This window comes from Corvus cornix, chromosome 2 (assembly GCF_000738735.6).
Source record: "Corvus cornix cornix isolate S_Up_H32 chromosome 2, ASM73873v5, whole genome shotgun sequence".
Taxonomy (NCBI): domain Eukaryota; kingdom Metazoa; phylum Chordata; class Aves; order Passeriformes; family Corvidae; genus Corvus; species Corvus cornix.
The window spans coordinates 22,821,574-22,839,629 of record NC_046333.1 but is presented as its reverse complement, the minus strand read 5'-3'; the positions used below and the strand labels follow the sequence as shown (position 1 = coordinate 22,839,629).

Sequence of the window (18,056 nt, the reverse complement as noted above, 5' to 3'; positions counted from 1 at the left end):
TGTGAAAAGGTGTGCCATGCCCCAGATGGGAATTTGCAGTCTCATGTGTCTGATGCTGCTAGAAAGAAAACAGCATTTTTCACCTACATTTCACCTACACCTACATTTGTCGGCGATTGAGGTACAGAGCCAGACCGGCAGGGAATCCGAATCACTTCTTCAAAGAAACGAGCTGGTTTTATACACTTTTCTAAGGCACAGTATTTCCTTATATGGCAGTTCTTGCTACGTGACCTATCCCGTGTTGCCACATCAGCAACACACTTTCTAAATGTCCTTCTATGGGGTGATCACTCGCTGTTCATCCTTCTGTCAGCTCCTGGCAGCCTCCTCTCTGTAGGGGTCTGCCGTGTGACACCTCCTCCCCCCAGGGTCCAGTGGAGACAAGCTCCTTTGTGCTGCCATGTGCTCCTTTGTGCTGCCACGTGCCTCTGCAGGCAGGTTTTACAGCTTGTAACTCAACTTTATTCCATCTCTTCCTACAGTCGTTGATGTAGACATTGATTACAGAGGGGGGAAGACAAACTGAAAGGCTTACTGTAATGTTTAAAACCACATACATCACAACAGCATAATGACATCTGTCCATGCATTCAGTTATGCTTGTGCTTTTCAGAGGACATTAGTACATTACTGACTAACTTTGTGAGCAGCTTGATTAATTGCTGCTACTGCCAATCTACAGTGTCCCTCTTGCTGTTAGGATAAAGAGATAAACGTTTTCTCCCCTATGCATCCCCTCACCCTTCCCACTTTTGTGAAGTCCTTTAACCAAAACCAACAAATGTTTTGCCTAGTGATATTTAATGGCTTTGGCGGAAGCCTTCATTGACTTGCGGCAGATGCATTCTGTTGATCATGTGTGTGTATGGCCCTTTGAGAGACGCATTGGGTTGTTCTTCCCCAGTGTGTAACCAAGTGACATAACATCAAGGAAAAATCATGGCGTGCATGATAGTTGGAGAAATACTTTTTTGAAGGAGAAATATTTTTCTAGATCAGTTATAGCGTTTACTCTTTTATGTCTCCCTAAGCATTCAAAAAGAGTTGTTTTGTCTGAAGGTGTGAAATGATCCTAGGACACTGACTCTTTTTCCTCCCTCCCCCCATATATATTTCTAGGGCTAGCACTTATTTTTATCCTCCATCTCAAAATGTGAACTTGCACTGTTATTTCAGGCTGTGGTAAAAGAGTCTGAGTGGCTGTATCAGAGATTGATGTGAATTTTGTTCCAGTTCATATAAATTAGGTGTAACCACAATCCCTGCTCTCTTCTCCTTCTCCCCTACCTCTAAATTTAAGTGGCTTATGGAGTGAGAGTGCTGAAGTGTTTTACAAGCTCTGGCCTTGCATGGCTGCTGAGATTACCTTAGAACTGAATCTGCTGGTTGCTGCGCATTTTTTTTACTACTGTAGTTGATTTTGGAAGAACATGTTCATCTTGAACATGTACAGAATTGAAAACAGGAAGAAAAACACCCATAATTTTTGGGCTCAAGTCCTGCCCTGGAGATGGCTCAGGAGTGCCTGAGTTTCTGGGCTGCTTTTCCCAATCAAGCTGCTGTGGTTTCTGTGTTGTGTGAAAAAGCAAACTGTTGAGGAATGCATTCAGTGCAAGTAGCTTGGTGTGTGAACTGCAGATTGAGCCCTGGGTGGTGGGAGCCCAAAGCAAGAGGACACTTGGGGACACTCTGAGACACAGTGGGAGCTGAGGACTCAGGAGGAAGAGCAGAGACTTTCACATGCTTGGACTGTGAGGGTATAAAAGCCCATGGGGTCCTTTCTTTGGGATCCCTCCTTGGATCCACCTTGAGCTGTTTCTGTGTTAACTGCACTGTGAATAAAAGGCTTTATGAAACTATGGGAAACCTGGTCTGACTATGTGAGTGTGGTGTGTGTAGGGAGTCAAGGGGGGCACCTGTCAGCTCACTGGAGCCACACACTGCAAACGGGCTTTGGTCCCAGCAGGTAAAGTCTCTGGTGGTGGGAGTGTGACTGCCTGAGTGCCTCCTGGATGGTCAGACAGGGAAGTTTCCATAGCAAGACACCTGTGCCTTAAGGTGCTCAACTTGCTCTGTGATTCTGGCTGAGGTCTCCGTCAGACAGGAGTAGTGACAGCAATAACCTGGTGCTGGAGTTGCAAGAGTAGGAAGCTTTTGTTCACAGTGCCCTGGGTAATTCCTGAAACACAGTTCAGCAGCCTGATAAAAGTATTCAATCCTTGCCACTTGGCAGGAGGGAATTAGCCAAACATTTCCTCCTCCAGAAAACATGAATGTGGTGTCTGTTGTCCCTCTTATATGGTCAGAAAAATTATGTATGAATCCATGTCCTGTGGAGGACTTCTGTGCTCTCTCCTTGACTTTCGGGTCACAAATTTGACTATAGACCATTCTATGGAAACCCACAGTCTCTCCGTACCCGTCCCTGTTCATCCAAGATGGTTTGCAGCCAGTCTCATTTGCATGAACTTGTTGTTCTTGTTTGCTCTTCTGCTGATTTTGTTATCCTCTTCAGTCATCAGGAAGGCTTTATGCAACATTTGCTGGAGATGATTATCATTATTACATATTATCAGTTTCCCCAGCTGCCTGCCTGCAGTCTGTGTCTGAGCATTGAATTTCGAGCTGACATTACCACTTTCATTTAAATGCTAGTAGCCCTAGGTAAAATGCTAGTTTATTTTGCAATTCAAATGTACTCTCTTATTTTTCCTGTCTGCTTGAAATTGTGCAGTTTACCAAATTTGCTTTCTTTTCCTTTGCCTGAGAATTTCCCTCTGAATGGTCACACAATTCTGCTTCTCTGTTTTCTCCAGATCCAGGCCTGTCATTACCATGGACATCACCATTTTCCTGCCCACATCTATCAATATCACAGCTCCTCAGTGCCATGATGGTTTGCAGCTGGTGAACTGCCTCAATGTGACAGCATGCTTTCGTTTCAGTGGCAAGCATGTTCCTGGAGAAATAGGTAAGGTACCTGTGCCAGCCTTAGACAGGAGCACAGTAACACGTTGACCCAGAGTCAAGGTCTCTTTTTGCAGTTAGTAACAGAGATTTTTTGTAAAATAAGGATTTTCATCATGAACATGGGCCATACGATCACAGAAAGCTGGAGGCTTGAGAACTTTCTTGGGCATGTTTTTACCTTCTGATGAGGCAGTTTCTTCCTGAGTGAAATGTCTCCTTGGGCTTACTGCAAGGATAGCACAGACTTCTGGGTTCGTATTCCCTGTCCACCTCTTGATAATACATTTCTGTATCCATATCCTCTATCAATGTTATCAGAAAACAGGTATGATTTGCTCTGGATTAATAGAGTTTGAAAGTCTGCAAGGAGCTCTTGAAACAGACATGAGAAGATCCTTTTCTGTGCATCAGTTTACCTCTTTGTAATACGATTATAAGTAGCCCAGTATTTTACTGATTGCAAGAATATCTTCCAGATTAGTTAGTCTCTGTAAAACACTTAGAGAGCTCACTCAGGTGAATGCAATTGTGTAACATGTAATTGTGCAAGCCTTTACATCTTGGCTCTATTAAAATGCTACTTATGTCTTTTACATCCCAATGCTTACAAGTCTTAGCTGTTTTATGAAGTGGTATGGGACAGATACAGCATTTCTAAATATTTAAGGCCTGGGTTAATTTTGTTCATGACATTTCACCTTTGTCATGCTTTAAGAATGGCAGAGGACTTGCACTATGCTGTTCAGGGAAGATGCCTCAGCCTCACAGTGTGGCTGTGTCTTGACAGTGAGTCTGGTGAGGAGCTGGGAAAGCACTGCCTCCTCCTGCTCTGTGCCCTAAACTTTTTGATCAGCTAGCTGAGAAGGGTGAGTTGTATCTGTGTATCCTCACCTGAGCCTGCTGCAGTATTCTGTTTTTAATTAAGTCAGAAAAGGAAAAGGCTTCTTGCTACTTCTTCTTGCATTCACGTGAAGTGAGAACTAAACCAGCTTGTCACTGTTACCTGAACAGCTCAAAACAATGGAGTTACTAAATTTAAGATTCCTCTGTATTCTGAAATATTGGTGCAACTGAGACTTCAGTTTCTATTTTTGCTTCCTCTATATGATGACTTTTCCATCCCTGTAAATGATGACTAAGCAGACAAATACATGCTTTGATAAAGTATTTTTTTACTGCCCACTACTTTGTTGTTATGAAAATGCATCTCTGAGGGCTCCCGAGGGGTTAATTCCTCTCTGAAAAATCACAAATAGGTTTTCTGAATATCTAGGTGTTCTTATGTTCCTGGGGTACTATTAAAAATATTTCCTTTGCCTTAATTTCATATCTCTGGACTTGCGGCTAAGAAGTAAACTGCCTTTTTTCCAATCTAAGTATCGGTTTCCCTTGTTTGCAGAAGATCTATCTTCCTGTTCATGTCTTGTAAGAGCTGGTTGAATTCCCCTCTGTTGTCATACAAACTGTACTTCCCATGATTTATCGTGGTAAAAGCACATATGCATCTTCTTCAATGACTAACATCCATCATGTTACAAGGAACTTTTTTATTATTAAGTAGGTTATTATAAACCTTCAAACACTGTCCTTTCATACAATGCTTCTAACAAAGTGATTTTCTTGAAAATATTACAGCCAGAACTATCCAACTGAAAAAAAGCCCTTTAGGATATGATTTGAATAAAATATCTCAAATAAGCTTTCACCTAGTAATCTAGCAGTCAGGCCATTTTAATTATGTTGCAGTTGAAGAATATCAATTAACGGATGGAACAATTAAGGGAAATATTGTAGTGATTCCTTTCCTGTGTGGTTAAATGTAGGAGAAAAAACCCCTAGAATATCCCTGTTAATGCATTGTTATGCAGTTCAGACTTTGAAAGGCATATGGAAGTGTTAAAATGCTATGCTGGAATTTTGTGGCTGAAAGTGTTGGGATTGTCTCACCCTCAGATGTCTGGGGGCATTTTGCTAAATCAGACTGCAAGAACGCAGTACTCATCTAGAGTGGCACTCCCCTAGGGCTTGTCAGTGTGGATTCTCAAGATTATTGCTTACTGGTGTAAAGTTGAGCATTTCTCCTGCTTTTGGGCAGCTGAAATTGGTAATCTACTACATAATGTTCAGAAAATCAAGCTGAACATGCACACAGCATGCTCCTGTGGCAAATGTGTGTCTTCAATATTTATTTGAATGTGTGGCTATTTTGTTAACTGGAATGGCAAGGAAAGTCATCTTCATCTAGCACTGCCTCACACTTGCACGTAAACATTAACTACCTTTTTCTTTTCTTCTTCCTCTAGTGGTAGTTGCAATGCTACTGGTTATGAAACAGCTATCTGAGGATCTGTGTTTACGGATACTGCTTAATACTGCAAATGACAGTAGAATTTCCATTAAATTGTTTCTTTCAGACTATAGTTTTCAGAAGTATGAATTTATTGCTGAAATGTTTTTGTCTGAACAAAGAGCCATGGCCAAGTGAAACGTGCTTTGCACTTTGTGCCATGCTCTGTCTGGCTGTGCACTCTGTCTCAGTACTTTCTGGAGAACTGAACACCTAATTGTATGCCTCCTGACAGAGACAGCCTCCAGTATGTTTTGGACATTTGAGAAACATGACATTTTAAGTTTTCACTCTGTCATCTCAGAATCTCACTTAGACTGTTCCTCCCTCACTTGAGGGGTCATTGCTTTGTGTCCCCTGGAGTCTTTTTATCTCCAGGAAAGGCAGAGATTAGAGAAAGGCCTTTCCTATAATGGATGAAAAGGTTTCAGCCTGTGTACTTCTGGGTGACCATGACAAGAAAGAGGCTGCTGGCATCTCTGTGCATCAAGTGCTGCTTCTGCATTCATCCCTGAATGAAAATGGAAGTAAACTAGTGTCCACAGTTGTCAAGATCCAGTTGTTGAAGTTATTAGAAATGCCTCTGCCCGAATTAAGGTGCAAACGAGACCATATACCAGTGACAATAGTATGGGTTTTATTTCATAGTAAATAAGAGAGAGGGAAAGAAAGAAAGAAATAGAAAATATGTGGGGGGTTGGGGGGGGGGCAGAAAGAGCATGACAGAGACAGAATAAAGAAATATCACCATCTGTGGATCCCAGCAATGTTCCATTGATCCTCCCCAGCTGGTCTTCTTGGTGGTGTTGGTCCCCCCAAAAAGCCTCTTTAGGGAGGCATGGGCTTCAATGTCTCCTTTATACAGTTTTGCTATAATGAGTAAAACTTTATAGCAATGTTTGAGGCAGGAACTATTTCAGTCTCTGACAACAGTCTAGATAATTTCTGCTACAATAATAACAACAATAGTAATAGTACCAGTGTGAGAATTAGGTGAATTTTAGTGGCTCTGAAAATGAAGGGTTTTGGTCTTTTGACTAGAGTTAAGAAGATATGATAGAAATTGCTCCAAACTTTCTCCCGTACTCTTCATTTCAGATGTACATTGCTTGTGTGTTGATCCATTTCTAGAGTAGTCCTCATGTCCCTAATGCTGTTGCCTGAAAGACTGGCAAGATTTAGTGTAGGATAATAGTGAATAATTTTCGCTGTTTAAACATGTTCCTAGGACTGAAGAAACATACCTAATCCAACACTTTTCAGAAGTAGACTCTCACCTGTATGCAGCTATATTTTGGTGCAGGGGTATTATTTCTGTCCCTCATTTTCCCAGTCTTTTTGGAGGCAGGCATGAGTCAGAATGCCTCAGAAGCAGAAGTGCTGTAGGGATGTGTTGTTCAGTGTACTGAGCCACATGGATGGCTCACTACTTAGACCCAGGGACAACACTATGAGAGTGGATTTGAAACAAGTACTGGGAAAAAAAAAGCTTTTTGAAAGAGGATGGAGGGAATGTCCTATATGTTCTCATTTGCTAACACTTTATTTTAATGCTTTCATTACTTAAGAATTTTCTTTGCAAGCAAAGTTTATGAATCATTTTCTCCTTGTAATTACTGGCAGAGACAGCAAAGAAACACATTCCTTTTCCAATGCTTTTTGTTATTATTTAGTCAGTTCTTCATTTTTTCCATGTGGTGCCTCTCACCCCCCTGCAAATCATTACTATAGCTAGTAGCTTAGCAAGCACTTACAGATGTGCTTATTCCTGATGAGCATTTTGCCTCCTGCTGTTTGTGTGCTGTGTCATTATCTGAATGGGTGAGAAAGGGACGTTCTGAGTGGTTCAGAGTGTGCAACCCATACATTAGCACACCAGCTGTGATTCCCGTCTTTTAGCTTGTGGGATGCCACGGCCTGATCTTAATCTCTTCTCACTCCTCCCAGCTTCAGGCATGCCTTCAGCCCTATGGGATGATTCTTGCATCATAAGTATATATATGCTATTTAGGATGAAAATCCATTATAAAGTGTCTGCTGCTATTTACTTGGTGCATCTCTTACTGGCTGGAATAGTTTACCCGGTCCGCTGGGTAGCGGCCGTCTTGAAGATATAAGCAAAAATTTCCCAGAGGGAGCTACTATCAAAGCTTTTGGGCATATAACTTTAGTTATGGAAAATGAATAGTCATTAGAAGAATTGAGCCTTTCTTCTGAGCTCATCAAATTCATACCAGAGTTTTATTTTCATTGTGTGATGTTGGGTGGGTAGATCCTCAGTAGAAAGAGAGAAAACTCACTTAAAGCTGCTGGACAAATATTTGAAGGCATTACTTGGAAGAGTTAATTTGCTAGTGAAAATTTGCCTTCCAATCTCCTACTGGAGTGAGCAGGAAGAACTTACACCACCAGCAGTGATAAGTTTGGCCAGTTATCTCCCCAACCCCTGCTGCCACGGGTTGCTTTTTGGAAGCAACAGAGCTGTGTGGGAGGAAGTAGACTATCGTTAAGGTATGAATGCTAAAATGACTGCAAATCAAAGAAAACAATTGTCAGGAAGTGCCACATCCTGGTTGACATTTGCTGTTTAGAAGGAAAAACAGAGTTTGAGGTTGCTGCTGTTGTTTCTATTGGTTTTTTGATTTTTCTGTTAGGAACACAGTTTAAGTATCTTCTGGGTTTTTTGTAGGGTTTTTTTGTGTATCTTTTTTTTTTGCTGTTAAGTGTATGTATCTAGATGTATTACACAACATTTCCTACAGGAAAGGATGGGCTGGGAATAATAGTGACGCTAAACGTGGCAGTATGTTAGTGATTGATTGAAGGCCCTCAGGGGTTGACCTTTCTTCAAGCACAGATGCCCTGGAGGCAACAGGATCCATTGATAGGTGGCTGGAAAATAACTATTGTTCACTGACATCCTTTGTTTTCTTCTTCTTTTTCCTTTTTAAAACAGGTTTGAATTATAACTTGACCGCTGATGTGGCAAAGAAGGAAAAGAGCCAGCAACCCAGGGTTTATTTTGTGACTTCTGGAGAGACAGCAGGGCAGATCACAGAAAAGTTACAACTGTTGTACATGCAGGAAAAGTGTGAACATTACCTAGCATATGTCAAGGTCAGTTCATTCCTGTCCTTCCTTACTTTGGCCTTACTGCATTTCACTCTTTTAAAAAAATTATTCAACCAATCAAAGTTGTGCTGCTTAGGTTTCAGATGTTTGATTTCCTGATAGGTAGAAGCTCAGAAGTTCTTGCTTGGCGTGATTTGTCAGTCTGAGCACCTTCAAGACCTGGTGCCAGGAAAATACATTTTATTTATGTTTGATCAGGCAGATTCTCTCTCTTTCCTTCTCTCCCTCTGTTTCCTTTTGCCTTGGTTTGTTGCTACAGTTATTATTCCCAAGGAGACAACATCTCATTTTGGTAGGAACAGCAGCTTTAGTGTTTTGTTTTGTTTAAGGTCTGACTGCACAAAGGACTGGTGATAAAATCTGTGTGGGAATGGCAGGATAACATGGGCCCTACAATGAAGTAATTGGGCTCTTGGATTTGAAGAGCCCTGTGGATTTCTTTTGGGCTTGAAAGCAGCAGTGGGATAACTAAATTTCACATGTGTCATGGTCCTAGGGATACAGAGACTGCTTTCCAGACTGAGACATAGAAAGGTGTCGCAGTGACCGCTACTGACCACAGCATAGGCTAGCTCCAGCGGTGTGTGGCAGGAGTGGGGAGCAGCCGGAGGCACAGAGCTTTGAAGCTGCTCCTCTGAAGCCTCAGCTCTACCCTCGGGAGCGAAGGCTCCAGACGCTGTAGCAGCCAGCAGCCCTGGAGGAAGGGAAAGATAAAAAGTAGCAGGGAGGCTTGCCACTGGATACAATCCAAGATTCCTTGAAGGGGATCCACGGTGAACAAGCAACAATTGCCAGGTGACCATACCTTATAAAGGGGGGGGTTGAACAGGGGGAGTAACTCGACCAGGGACCAATCGGAGGATTAGGAGGGAGGGGCACAAGAGGGGAGGACCTACACCTGGTCCAATGGTCTTGGTGGGTGGAGGGAGAGGGGTCACATGCCCCAATGGGGCGTCGAGGTTTAGGAGATTTCCAAGAGGGGAGGTACCTGAGGGGCAGGGTCTCAGGGGATTGATGGGGACCCTATAAGGGTAATTAGGGAGGGTTTGGGTGACAGACACAGAACAATCCAGAACTTCGGGAGGGGTTTGGGCGATTGGCAGGGAAGGTGCCAGAACAAGGGGAGGGGATAACCATATTTGGGAGCACTGGGGGAGCGGCTTGAATCTGGGGCAAACCAACTGGGAGTAGGAGGGGGGAAGGTAGGGATGAGCCATTGGGGTACAAAGAACATACAAAAACACAATAAAACATTGCACCACCACAGAAAGCGTCTGTTTTTCCTGTGGCAAACTCTTCATCTAGAGCTTGCTAGGACTGTAGTTATCCTCATTTGGTAGGCATTGAAGAAATGTCACCCAGCTGACATTGTTTTCAGAGTAAGCACAACAATTTTATTCTATGCTAAAAATTTATAGAATGGATTTTAAAATTGCGTGGGAAGGACATTTATCTTTTAAAGCACATATGTCTTACAAACACTGATCATTATCACCAGTCCTTACTTGAAGGACTTATTCCCATAGATGAGTGTGACCTAAATTTGATGGATATCACTTGGCACTGTCTTGTTTTGAGAATACAGCACATCCAGATTTTTCTAAGTGTATAAACTTTTCCAGGAAGCCTTTTTGTACCTAAAAACTGTGAGAAGGGTAGATAAAATTAATCCTTTGACTCTATCAACATTTTGTGCATGGCCGTTGAGAGAAAATAAAATAAATAAGGGCACCAAGGAGTAAATGCTATCCTGTTAAATTGTGTGGATCTCTCTGAAGAGACTATATACCTTCCACATTTTTTGTTTCTGGAAGAACCATTGCTTTCTGCTGTGGAAAAGCTTGTTAAAGAAAATGTAAGCCTATAAGATAAACTTTACTTAGAAAATGCATCGCTGAATTTACTAATCCTGGTTTTTCTCCAATGGCCACATCTGGTTAGACTTCAATTTATTGAGTTTGGATCAAAAGGAGCCACGTGCCTATCTTAACCAAGTAATGATTTCTTTCACACCAGCTCCTGTAGTTTTTGGATACTACACAGAATTCATTGAAGAGCTATATGTGCCCAAGAAACTCTTTAAATTATTGTGACATTTCTAGTTAATTTTGGGAATACAAAGGTAAAAGCTGTTCTTCTGGAAAATTCCTGGGAAATTGGATTTTTATAGGCAAGAGAAACATTTAAACATGTTTGAAAATACCAACAACTTAAAGCAAAACAGCTGGTTAACAAACAAGGCTACTACTTTTCCATGTGATATAAGCAGCCATTTTTCACTGTTGGAAGAATAGCAGGTAATCTTGTAAGGGTGAATGCAAGTAGTGGAGGAAGATAATCCCTGTACTTTTCTGGAAAAGATGGTATGATCCACAAGACTACATGACATTAGAAATATCAAGGAGAGCCCTTCCTCTGAAGGAGTGGAAATGGGGTCATGATCACTGCTATCCTTAAGTAACAGCTAGTAAAACAAACCCCCTGAAAAGCAAACAAACAAAAAAACCCTCCACAAACTCCAACCGGAGTTCTCCTTAATTGCATATATTTGTGATGGAATGGGTGATAAAAATATGTGGGCTTAAAATATACAAATATTTCAGTTATGCTTCCCTTTTTCCTTTTATTTACTGAATGTCTGATGAATTCTCCTGCATGGCAAATTGAGTTGTTTGTATGCATTCTCTTTATTATTCTTTATTTGTGTCACTGGTCACAAAGGGGTTTTTGTGGCATAAGGATGTCAATTCTGGACTGCCACGTAATGAAGGATAGAGAAACTGTTTGGACTTGTGTGTGACCTCATGTGCTAACTTGAGAAACTCTGCTAGGTACACAAGGTCTCCAGTCCAAATGGAACATGGCAGAACTTTGTGGGTTAAGTTAGTTAAATGAAAGCCTGTTCCAGGCTTTGCTGGATGATACTGTCTTATCAACATGTAATTCTAGTGTGCTGGAGGCACAAAATGGAAGGACTATGAAAAACCATTGAAAAAATAGATCTCTGCAAGCTGCCTGCAATTTTTAATAGATTTGAGCTCAAGAAACCCCAGCAAAACTGAGCACTAAAAGAGTTGCAGTCTGCAAATAAACTAGCATTTAGTTGTTTTGCAATTGATAAGTGTCCATGTTTTGAGCATGACTCATTTCCTATTTGTGATTCCCTTTCAGGACAGTAGCTACTTTTCTTATTGCTGCTACTGAATTTGACTATTAAAGTCTGTATTTCCTCTTACCGGTGCGACTAAGTGGATCTCAGAAGGTTTATAGGACACGTGTAGCTGGGAGCTTCATCTTGTACAGGGCAGGCTATCAAATTACAGCTCAAGTTGCTAGAATTGTGGTAGTTGATGAGAAAACATGGTTTTCTGGTTGAGAACAGAGAATGAAATGGAAACACTTTGGGACTTCAAAACACGTTGCTTTTGGTTTTGTAGTGGGCATACAGTTGTAAAGGAGTGATATAGTTTTATGACTCTTCTATACTTTGTTTTAAAATTGCCTATTTTCACTGGAACCTTTTTGATGATTATTAGTTAAGAAACTTTCTTTAGTATACATAGGTAGTAAACCCAATACTGACAGAGCCTCACGTGTCATCTCCAAAAGCTGTATTGTTTTAATTGAAACAACTTTTGAAGGTTTGACTGATACATTCAGTAGAAAATGGCTGTTAGCTGAGAAGTTCAGGAACACCCCTGGCTTTCTCATGTGAATGCGTAGCTGATTCCTTGTGTCTCTCAGGAGGTGCTTCACTGCTGGACCACTCTTCTTCTTCCAGCCCTCTGGGGATGATGGTGCTGCCATTAAAGATCTTCTCTCCTTCAATGGTGAAAAACCTATTAAGAGCAGATGAGTACCTTGTGTGACAACTGTCAGTCAGTTTTGCTGGAGTACAAGGAATCAAAGTTTAAATCTGATTAAATCTGATTAGCTTTTTTTGCTTTCTTTTGTAAAAGGATTTGGGGTTTTTTTGTATAAGGAATATTGGGAAAATAGAATGCGGTACTAAGAGGAAAAGAAGCAGAGTTTGCAGAAGGGTATAGAATTAGGAAAGACTAAGAAAACAAATGGGTTTTGAGGCTTTAGAAATGTCTCCTTAACGTCTGAGCCTGAAGCTGAAATGTAGAATTTTTTCATGGAAACTGCACTCATTTGATGGTGCTCAGAAGAGTGGGGCAATGGGCTTAAGAGGTGCTGTGATCAAGGCAGTGACTCTGAGGAAAAATTGTTTCCCTTTTCTGCTAACTGCCCTGGTTGTTTCCTGGTTATGCAGGCTCTCCTAGTATTTAGAATACATTTATCAGTGTATAGGATGAGAATGTTATAGAGACACCAAAACACATTGTGCCTGCAGATTTATGCAGGATCAAAACACATCTTCCTTGATTTACCACAAAGGTGTAATGGTGATCATGTTGAAAGGCCTTTGAAGAATTCCTTCATTTATTAAAGAAGCACCGTCTGGCTTCTTACCCCACTGTAGGCCAGCCAGCTGGGCTGCCTGTTGCTACCAGTCACTGTTGTCTGTGTGCAGAGTGGATGTTCTGATAGCTGCAAACACCATCAGCAGTGCTGACACATGGTTAAACAGCATTTATATTTTCCAGAGATTTTTTTCTTGGTGAGGCTATGGTTCTTTTAAGCAGTTTCATGTAAGTCATAATATTAATTCTTAATGGATCCAGAAAGTGCTTATGGGAAAAATGCTTATGGGAAAGATGGGGCTGAGAAGTAACAGGCTTTGCATAAGGGTGTGTAAGTGAGGAGCTAGTGTTTGTACAGACAGGTTTAGAAAAAAACACTGACTTTTCAACAGAAATTGCACAATTGTGCTTTATTTGTTGCTGAGTTCTATAGCCAAAACTTTGCATTTTTATAGGTATGTCTCTGTTCTTTGTCTTCCATGCATCACTGTTGCTTTTAAAGATACTGTGGGCTGCTGATCTCACACAAACTTGGTCTCTAGTCCTCACCTATTTCAGTCAAGGTCTGTGGTCATGTTTGTTTCTCCCTCTATAACTGTTTGATCTCATCTGAGGGGGTTGCATGTATTGAAGTATTTTCTTTTTGATTCATAATACTCTAGCTTTTTTCTAGGGATTGGGTAGCAAAGCATTTGATGTCAGTCACATGAGATGTAGAGATGGTGTCACCTTGATGAGATGCTTTCTTCTGAGAGTTGTCTGCCTGTGAATTAATATCTCTATGTAAAGGTTTGGCTGGTAGTATTACAGGATAGAGATAACACTTTAAGCAGAGACTTCTCTCCCAGCAGCAACAGCTATGAAAACTTGTTCATAATTATCTAGAATTTCACAGGGTTTGGACCACTTGGCAGGCAAACGGAATGCTGAACTGTTCCAGCCTGTAGTAGAAAGTTTATCATCACTGCAAGACTAAAGCTGCTGTGTAGTTTTACCAGGAATGATGACTGCAGTGAGATTCAGTGCTAAGACCAAGAGCAGAGTTGATGTCTTTGGGTTTGTTCCTTTTCCTTATTTTACATAACTTTATTTTACCCTTTTGTGGAGCCAACTGGAGAAACTGTTAGGTCCAGCCAGATGCAGTCATAACATGTGTGCAGCCTTAAAAGGCTGTGGGATAGGTGGGGTGATCATGAAGCACAGACAGGGGTTTATTTACAAGAAGCATGCTTTCCAGAACAGTTCTGTTTTCCAAAACAGTGCAAAGTCCACTCATAATCTATTAGGACAGACTGCCTTCCCTCCGGCAGAGCAAAATAAATGTGTTTTAATAAATAAATACAAATAAAAATAAGTAAGTAGTGTTTTCTGTTGCCTTTTTCTGTAATCAATCATATCATATCTTTTTGGATAAATTCTGTCTGGCACTGAGTAGAGCTGATGTCTCACCTTGAAAAATAAGCCAGGGAGAAGAGAAGCTGCATTTTTTCCTGCACAGCTCATATGGGCAAGGGAAGAACAGTGGTCAGCTGCATAACTCTTTTCATCACCCCTTAAGTAAAGGGATTTAGACGTACCAGAAGCAGGATTAGGAGTCAGTGACATCTCTGAGCTGACCATTAACTATATCAAGATTTAAATACTGTTGATGACCATGGAGTTATCTTTGGCTTTTTCAAAGACTTTTGTAAGGTTCACCAAGAACAAGGAAGATTATCTTTTAGGGGTCATCTTATAGTCCAGTTCAAAACTGTCCTGCACAATATGACCAAAATCAAGCTGCCAAATATGCCTCCTTTCAGGGGGGGACCCATGCTACAAGTAGTTAAGTGCTGTGAGGTCTGTAAGGGCTGGTAGTGCAGCTAAGTGGGAGAGCAAGTTGTATCAGATACTGTACTGTTAACTGATTGGGAGCTTTTTACTGGACAGTGTAGCTAGAGAGCTGTGTGGTAGCCCAGAGGTGCTTGTGTCCTGAGGCCACTGTGAGGTTTTCAGCTGTGAGCTGAAGGCAGTGGTTTTGCCCAGAAGTCCTCCTCTGCCCATCCTCACAGGTTTTTTAAAGAAATTACTTATTTTTTTCCCTCTTCTCACATTGTTAGGTGATATAATTGGGTGAGCGACTATCTCCTTCTTAATAGTTGAAGAGTGTCTTCGAATTTTTTCTGCTCTGTACAGAGCTTATCCATCATAAAATCTACAAAATAAAAATCCCATTTAAAGTCTTAACAAGGTAATTGATTTTATTGAAGTTCACTGTTGCTCTTTGACTTTTGACATTATGTATGAAAAAGCCAAAGACGTTGTTTATGGCCCAGGCAGAAACTTGGTTGCTGTGGTGAAGTAGCTGTCAAAGTGCCTGGCTAATCATATTTAAGAATCCAAGTAGAGATTTTGTAGCCCCCAAATGAAATAAATGGCATTTTTAATGAGGCTCAGTTAGTAGACTTAGAGCACAGTAGCTGATTAAATTCTGCTTTGCCTCCCTTTTTTAAACTGTAGTGTACCCTCCTAAACCCTAAAAGGATGCAAATCTTTAATCTTGAGCCCTTTGATGAACTCCTCCCTGTAATGTGTTCTGTAATGGCAAAGAAATATGATTTATTTTTCAAGTAGAGTATCTCAAAAAAGCATATTTCTCAAGTTTTGGTAGAGTTGAGAATTACTTTTACTGCATGCAGACTTAATGAAGCATGACACTTCAGTGCTGCTTTTAGATATTCAGTTGCAGGCATATGCCTGGCTTTGCCATCTGCCCACTGATGTATTTCTGTCTGATACTGTAGTTTCTCAAAAAGAGATTTCATTTGCAGATAAAAGCTTTTGGAGACTCAGGAGAGGCAGATTTAGACCTGGACAGAGCATGGCACTTTCAGGGAAGAGGTTGATCAAAGGGCTGGAGCACCTCTTTTACAAAGACAGGCTGAAAGGTTTGGGGTTGTTCAGCCTGGAGAAGAGATGGCTCTGGGGAGACCTCACTGCAGCCTTCCAGGACTTGAAGGGGGCTTATAAAAAAGAGGGAGTGACTTTTTTTAAACTAATAGATAGTAGGTTTAGATTAGAGGTTAGGAAGATCTTTATTCAGAGTGGTGATGCACTGGAACAGGTTGGCCAGAGAAGTTGTGGATGCCCTGTCCCTGGAAATGTTTAAGGCCAGGCTGGATGGGGCCCTGAGCAATCTGGTCTAGTGAAAGGTGTTCCTGCCTGTGGGGTATGTGGGGCTGGAATTAGATGATCTTTAAGGTCCCTTCCATCCCAAACCTTTCCATGATTCTTTGATACCAGAGTCCACTGTTTTGAGAGGCAGTCCGTGGGACTTTTATCTGAAAGAAGTAATTGCATTTCCCAGTGATGGCACTTTAGAAACTGAATGGCCAATCAGAGATAAAGCTAGCTTTGTACTAGGAAACAAATAAGGAAAGTAATGATGGATAGGAATATTTTTGCTTTCTCTGGCACTCCTAGTTAACCAAAGAGTTTTTTTTCTCAGGTGGAAAGAAGCAGCAGAGAAGGCAACACTACCGTTTCTGAAACTTTCTAACATGTTTTTTGTAGAGTTATATAAACTAAATACATGATGGCAAATTTTGCTGTGAAAGTTTATTACTGCTTCTTTGGGATAAATTTACATTTAAGAGGAATACACTTAATGCTAGAGCATTGCTGCAGAAAACTGCAGTAGAGAAGAGCTTTTTTGTCTTAGTGGTTTTCCTGTTTAGAACACATGGAGGAATATCAGAATGTGCGCTAATCTCAAACACACACGTGCACACAGTCACCTTATCCTGTCCAAACTGGGGAGTGCCTGAAATTATTGCCCTTTCACTTTGCTACCCTTAGGAAGGAATGACCAGGGCACTTCACTGAAAGCAAATTCCAATAGAAAACTCTCTAGGCTAAAGAGAAAACAATTACTTTTGCTGGCTGTGGCTGCTGGGTGTGTTCCAAACCTATAGCCTTCTCTTAGTCAGAACAGAGTCTCCTGGGAAACTCTTACATGTGCTGCGTTTAGTTTGGGTGGCAGCACATAATGCTAATCCAGTGCCCTAGTTCATAGCAAAAGTGCCTGCCAATATGTTTGAAGAAATGTGGGAATAATAGGTTGCAGCATAGAGCTTCTTTGGCACAAAATGCCTTTTCTCCCTTTCTCTCATAAGGAGATACTCACTACATAACTTCAGGTGTGGAACTGAATTAATCTTGAGCTCCTAAGGTCCAGAAATTGAGGAAAGGTACATACTCTGTCATGTTATCTTCATCCTCACATACCCACCAGCACTTACATAAGCAACAGGGTAGTTACAGTTGGTATGGTTGTGCTGGTGATCAGAAGTTAAATCCCTGGTCATAGACTTCCAGTTTGTTGCATATTTTTATTTGTCAATTCATCTTATAGAGCTCTGTGACCTCTCCTGGAATCCTAGTTACTTCAGGGAATGTTTAGTATTTTGTAGTGTCCTCCATTAGCTGTTCTCCAGAGATTTGAAATGGATATTTATCCAGGAATTCAAATTATTTTCCCCTTGCCCACAATATCTTTGACCTGATGGCATATGCTTAAGCTTGTTTCCTGACTTTGTACTAGATGTTCTTATAGATTGGATGCATTAGGCAAATTAGATTATGATTTTGCAATGGCCTTTTCTCCCATCAAATGTTTATGTCACCAAGTGACCACTCTGCTTGCTTTCAGTGGTCACTTTTGCTTGGAAAAAAATTGTCATATTTGAAAAAAGCATACTTATGAAAGCTATCCTCAAAGCAGTGAATTTTAGGAATTCAAAGCTATCCTCAAAGCCAAATTTTAGGAATACATGCAATCTTGATTTGAGGGTTTATTTCATCCACTGGTATCCTCTGACAGGCTCAATGTAATATGCCATTTGTTTTCACCTTCTGTTAACATTTGTATTGCTGCATATGAATTCCACAGCTTCAAAAGGAAAATCTTCAGAAGGAGTTATTGTAAAAGCTGTGTAGAACATATTTAACCAATTGGTTCTTAAGCAAAAGCTCAGTGTTCCTGCATGAGAGAGATTTCTCTGTTCAAATTCCACTAAGAACATAATGTAGCAACTTCAGAGTTGCAAAGAAAATTTCACCAGAGGATCTTCTAGTCTGTCTTTATTGTAAAGTAATTGACCCATTTTCTGCCTAAGTTGCATATGTTGGTGTTTGTT

The 18,056-nt window shown here is 40.9% G+C and overlaps 1 protein-coding gene across 1 annotated transcript in view; it reads left to right on the top strand.

Annotated features, from left to right (window-relative positions):
* ITGA9 (integrin subunit alpha 9) overlaps positions 1 to 18,056 on the top strand; it is a 240,159-nt gene that overhangs the window by 41,499 nt on the left and 180,604 nt on the right. The window contains 2 exon segments of the mRNA XM_039548705.1: positions 2,820 to 2,974; positions 8,277 to 8,437. Coding sequence (XP_039404639.1) covers positions 2,820 to 2,974; positions 8,277 to 8,437 — 316 coding nt within the window.